The 5,619-nt window shown below is 37.9% G+C and overlaps 1 protein-coding gene across 1 annotated transcript; it reads right to left on the bottom strand.

Annotated features, from left to right (window-relative positions):
• Window positions 1-2,919: 2,919 nt before the first annotated feature.
• Window positions 2,920-5,448, bottom strand: LOC117800816 (DNA mismatch repair protein Msh2-like). The gene is made up of 2 exons (XM_034653373.1): window positions 5,185-5,448; window positions 2,920-3,366 (listed from the first exon to the last, which is right to left on the bottom strand). The coding sequence occupies exons 1-2, from the start codon at window positions 5,431-5,433 to the stop codon at window positions 3,196-3,198; spliced, it is 420 nt and encodes a 139-aa protein (XP_034509264.1). The 5' UTR covers window positions 5,434-5,448; the 3' UTR covers window positions 2,920-3,195.
• Window positions 5,449-5,619: the final 171 nt, after the last annotated feature.

Raw genomic sequence — 5,619 nt, forward strand, 5'->3', positions numbered from 1 at the left:
GGTCTTTGCTTTACATCCACCATTCCAAAAGGAAGGAGACTCTCACTGAAGGCCTGGTTGCCTCATTAGCATATTCATGTAACAAGCACAGCTCAGGTCTGAAATATCTTAAACGGCTCCATTATGTGTTTTTCATTTTCAAAAACATCTTACAACCAAACTCTAAATCTCTTTTAGAGAAATGAAAGCAGCCTGATTTATCAGAGCTTGATAGACTATGTTTTCTTAGCATCAACATCACCCCCCCACCTCGTTTCTTGTAGGGCTAACAACTAAAACCGTGGGCTGATTTCCGTTTGATGCATGCTTTTGTGTAGCAATCTAAAAACACTCTTTCCCAGCTAAGTAGGGGATGAAATATTTCACTGGGATTTTTAAATTGCTTTTGAATTATATGACAGGCTTCCACTTGGAAGTGACTAAATGATTTTATCACCAATAAAAATTTCCACATTTACAATTTTCCTCTGTAAGTTTACCTTCTTCCCAAGCTTTTGGTATCCAGAAAAGAAAAACTGACATATAACTCATCCTAAACTGTCGATGATGAAAAGGAGCCCAGTGAATTAAAATGAGCATTTCAAAGGGCCCAGTGGTCTTAAATTTCCTTTGTTCTCATAACAAATGTAACTGGCAGTTTCACAGTAACTAGAAAGCCCCTGAGCGACCACCACCCGCCAGAAGGCAATGCTGTAGCTCTCCGGAAGCCCGCTAAGGGGCCGCCTCCCCCGCAGCACCCGGGTCTCCAGAGACAACCACTCTCGGGACTTCCATATTCAATGTTCTTGTTCTTCAGTCTCAGCCCCTATGAATGCACCACCAAACAGTATTTACCTACTCGGGGAAAAAACTACTATTCCCATCTCTCATTTCTTTTGCTTATTGTTGTTAAGATGCCATCCGTGACATTGTGTAGAGCTGTCGTTCCTTTCCATAGCTGGGTCGTTTCCAGCTAGTGTCTGTCACAAACATTCTTGCATACTCATCAGAGTGCAACACGTCCAACCATTTCTAGAGTATGCACCTAGGAGAATTGCTGGGTCCTATGCATATTTTCGCTGTACCAGAAAATTATTCCCACCAGCGGGATGTGGACTGGCATGTCATATCCTCACATCTTCGCTAACAGTGGGCACTGTCACGCTGTCAGTCTGCTGGGGTGGGAGGTGTAACCCAGCATAGTTTTCATTTTCATTTTTCTGAATGGTGATTGAAAACCTTTTCACATACATGGACCATTTAGACTTCTCTTGGGTAAAGTCCCTGAACTTTTTTTGGACCAAATTTTATGGAGATGTCATTCAGACACCATACAAGTCACCCATTTGAAGTGTACAATTCAATGGCTTTTGGTATACTCAGATAGGTGCAACCATCACGTTTTACAACATTTTCATTTCAAAAAGAAACTTTAGCTATCATATCACCTCCCTAGCCACCCATTGTCTGCACACCAGCCCTGTGCAACTGCTCAACTACTCTTTCTGTAGTTTTTTATATTCTGGACTCTCATATTAATGGACTCATATAATACATAAACTCTTGTACCTGGCTTCATCACTCATGTGCATCCACGTCATCCAAGCTGTAGATGTAGCAGTCTTTCATTCCTTTTACGGCAAAATAACATTCCACTGTATAGGTATCCCACATTTTGTATGTTCCTTTAATTCATCCATTGGCCTTGACCAATTGGGGTGCTTCCACTTTTTGGTTATTATGAAAAATCCTGTTATAAACTTTCGTGCTCAAGTTTTTATGTGGATGGGTTTCTCTTGGATATACACCTAGGGATGGAAATGCTGAGTCATATGGTAACTCTGTTTGAGAAGATGCCAGGCTATTTTCCAAAGTGACTGTACCATTTACGTTTCTCAGTGGATGAGAACTCCAATTCCTCCACATCCTCATCAATACTTGTTATTGGACTTTTGATTTTAGCTGTCCTAATGGGTGCGAAGTGGTAGCTCACTGTGCTTGTGACTGGTATCTCCCTGATGCTATCTTGTACCTTTTCATGTGCTTATTGGCCATGTGTACATTTTCCTTGGAAAAATCTTTCTTCAGATCCTTTGGCTTTTAACTGGATTGTCTTTTTGTTATTGAGATGTATTAAAACTCTTAAATGCCCATTTTCTTAGTAACTGTATAGTTCTTTGTATATTCTGGTAATAAATCCTTTGGTATCTTATAGAGTGCCAATATATTCTCCCATTATGGATCTAGTCTTTTCACTCTGTGATGCCTTTTAATGAAAAGAAATAGTTTCAATATACCTGAGTGGATGGTGTTGTGACTTAAAGATATCTTTCCCAAAGCCAAGATCATGAAAATGTATGTCCCTGTATTATTTTCTATAGAACTAAAAAACTAAACACTAAAAGCTTTGCAGTTTTGCTTATTCATTTAGATCAAAAATTCACTGGAGTTCATTTTCATATATGGAGCAGGGATCCAATGTCATTTTGTTCTTACACGGATACCCCATCATCCCGTCACTATTGGAAAGATGGTCCTCCCCACCCATATTCAGCAGGGCTAGCCACTAACTCTTAACCATTCCATCTCTTTCCTGTAAAATAAGAGAAGTAGACTAAATCAGGGTTCCTAATCTGAATGGTTTTATTAAAACCTGATTTCTAAGTCTCCCCACAGAGAGAGGTGGGAGAACAGCCGACAGGCTGAAGGGTCACACTAGGACTTCAGGTTTATAATAAATTCCTTGGCTAATGTGTATCCAGCCAACCTGGCTCCTGCCAACATATGGACACTGTGGAGATCAATGGAAGTAATTTCCATGGTTCCTTCTAGTTTTAAGGGCCTTTACTTTTGCAAAGTCTTTGGGTGCGACATGCTTTTTCCACACCATTTGGGAAGAAACTTGTATACAAGCCCTACTACAAAGAAATACAACACATGTCAAATTCCACAAACTACATGACTTTATTTATGAAATTCAACACATTGCCTACTATTGCCCATGTCCATTTAAGTATTCCTCAGCTACAGCTCTCATTCTTCCAAAATAAAAATCTTTGAAAATGTACTCAAAGTATTATTAAATATTTTATTAAGTTGATATCCCATGGGTCTCAAATTGCCGGCAATATGAAAACAGGGTTAATAAAAAACAATACAAAAGTGTTAAAGACAACAGCTTATCAGAATTCTCTTCGCTCCTTTGGTGGGATTTTCTCATGTAGTAACTTTGATTCGTGAAATGATTTCATTTACAAAACTATTATTCTTTGCTATTACCTCAGCTTTCAGCTGTTTTAACTTCATTGTGATGTTTTCTTCTGACATTTCAGTAAAAGGCACTTGCTTCACCTTGGATAAAAACTCCTGAATAATTTTTTCACCTTGCTGAAAGATATATGAATGTTCCATTAGTCTTCAAAACATCTTTCTAAAAAGTCACAATAAATTGTAATGAATTTTTTCATTAAGTTTCAATCTAAATACACCACCCAATATTCAAAGAACATTCTTTAAATTTTAAGTGTGCACTATCCAGAATATATAGAAAGCCCTTAGTTGACCATATTTCTTCATAGCAAGTCATTAAAGGATATTTATAAATACATTTTCAGCTGCTAATGAAAAGGGGCTCAATATTTTAGTAGTTACTAAATCACTCATCTTTTATAATCGATATATAAACAATCTTCTGGGAGAAAAAGAACTCAAGGTTTATAAATACTATAAGGCATAAATGGTCACTGAAAATTCAGGACTCATAGACACACAGAATTTCTAAATTACATTTTACTGGCCAGTTATTGGCATTCTAGAGCATAGCCATTCCTTGCCATGTGATCATGGGAAATTCCTTAACCCACATTCCTCATTCATAACATGGGAATGATAATATTCCAACCTCACAGGGCTGTTGGGAGAACTGGAGAGTGAGTATATGTGCTTATTAGAACAGTGCTTGGCAAAGGTTAAGTACTATGTAAATGCTTATCATCACATATGAAGCAGAACTAAAAAGTCTGCTTTTCATACACGGAGCTTGTTGGTAATAAGTACCTTAAGGGTTGAAAGGTAGATACCCAAATGGTGAGGTAAAGAAGATACATTTCTCTATTAAATAACAAGAGTATTATTTTCAAGTAATGACAGAATCTAGACAGAACACTGACAGTTACGCATCTCCCTTAGCTTCAAGTTTTTTCAAAATACAATGTAATTAATATTATCAAAAGTACATGGTTTCTGCTGTAGTTGGAAACCAGGGATTACATAAAAGAGCCTACCTAACCCCAGATCACCAACAGCTGTGGTGCTGCTAACAAGTCCATTCCACAGCAACCTCCCTAACTAAGGCATAATGCACAAGATATAATGCATTTCTCCTGCCTGTACAGGTACAGCAGACAAAACTGTACCTTTTAAGCTTAAAAATCATACATGATCATCTATTATCATAACAATTATCTATCCATCAGGGAGGAACATCAAAAAACTCACTGGGTAAAAGCTAAAATCATGACAAGAAGTTCTCACAATGCATAACCACAATAAATGCTGCCAGGACCCAGCAGTGAATTAAGATCCTTTTGATTATTGCAGAGAATTATCCTTTACTTAAAAAAAAAAAAAATACATTGGGCATATGTTGTACCTTTCTGTGTGAACATGGAAATTTCACCCATCACTCAGAGAAGGCCTAACTGAAGATGCACTTCTCCCGTGAGAACTGAAACACCTGCCCACAAAGAGCTTTCCAAAGTAAACATATCATATACCCCATTATTCTCCTTGACATGTTATTATCTCCCCAACTAGATTCTAGACAACTGTTAGACAAGAACTGTGCTTATTTCTTTGTTATTCCCTTAATTAAGTAATTACTGAGTAAATATGCAATTAACTGGACTTAACCTATTTGTTCGTGAAGTAATCAAAACAGTGCTTGGGCATCTGTAACTCTTTTGAATACTTACTTTAAGCCTAGACTAACATCCTATCCTCCTACGTTTTAAATGTGGTACTGACATGCTCTCTTCTGGTCAGGTACATAGTGCAGAAATCAAAACAATACAGATGAAGTCTTTGCCACGCACAGAAATTTAAGTGAAAGGCAACAATGAATGATCAAGTAAGTATCAGAACCACAGGCGACCCGACAGATCTAACAACACGGGGTTAAATAATTACAAACACAATGTGACAAACCTCTCTTTCCAGATAGCACCTCTTTGCGGCTGGCTCCATGTCATCATATCCTTGTGATTCTCCAATATTCTGAAACTCCTCTAGCTCCAGAGCCTTTTGTCTCGCACACTCTATTACATGCCTAGGGAAATTGGCAAGCTCTGCGACGTGAATCCCAAAACTCTGATCACAGACACCTGTAAGAAATTTGGGGGCAGTGAGGAGCAGGGCAGAAAGAGAGAGCAACCGATGTAAACGGAACCTACCCATCTCACCCTGTCCTTTGGAAACTTAATTCTGTATTTCAAATACATCAGCCAAATGTTTCAGAGTAACTTAGATGAAGGAATTTTAATTAAGCCTTCAGTGGAAAGTAATTATGACTCGGCACACAGTGTTTTATTTTATCCTTGACAAATGTAGTAGGAAAAATAAAAATATCAAAAAAAAAAAAAA

This window comes from Ailuropoda melanoleuca, unplaced genomic scaffold (genome assembly GCF_002007445.2).
Source record: "Ailuropoda melanoleuca isolate Jingjing unplaced genomic scaffold, ASM200744v2 unplaced-scaffold8248, whole genome shotgun sequence".
Classification (NCBI taxonomy): Eukaryota; Metazoa; Chordata; class Mammalia; order Carnivora; family Ursidae; genus Ailuropoda; species Ailuropoda melanoleuca.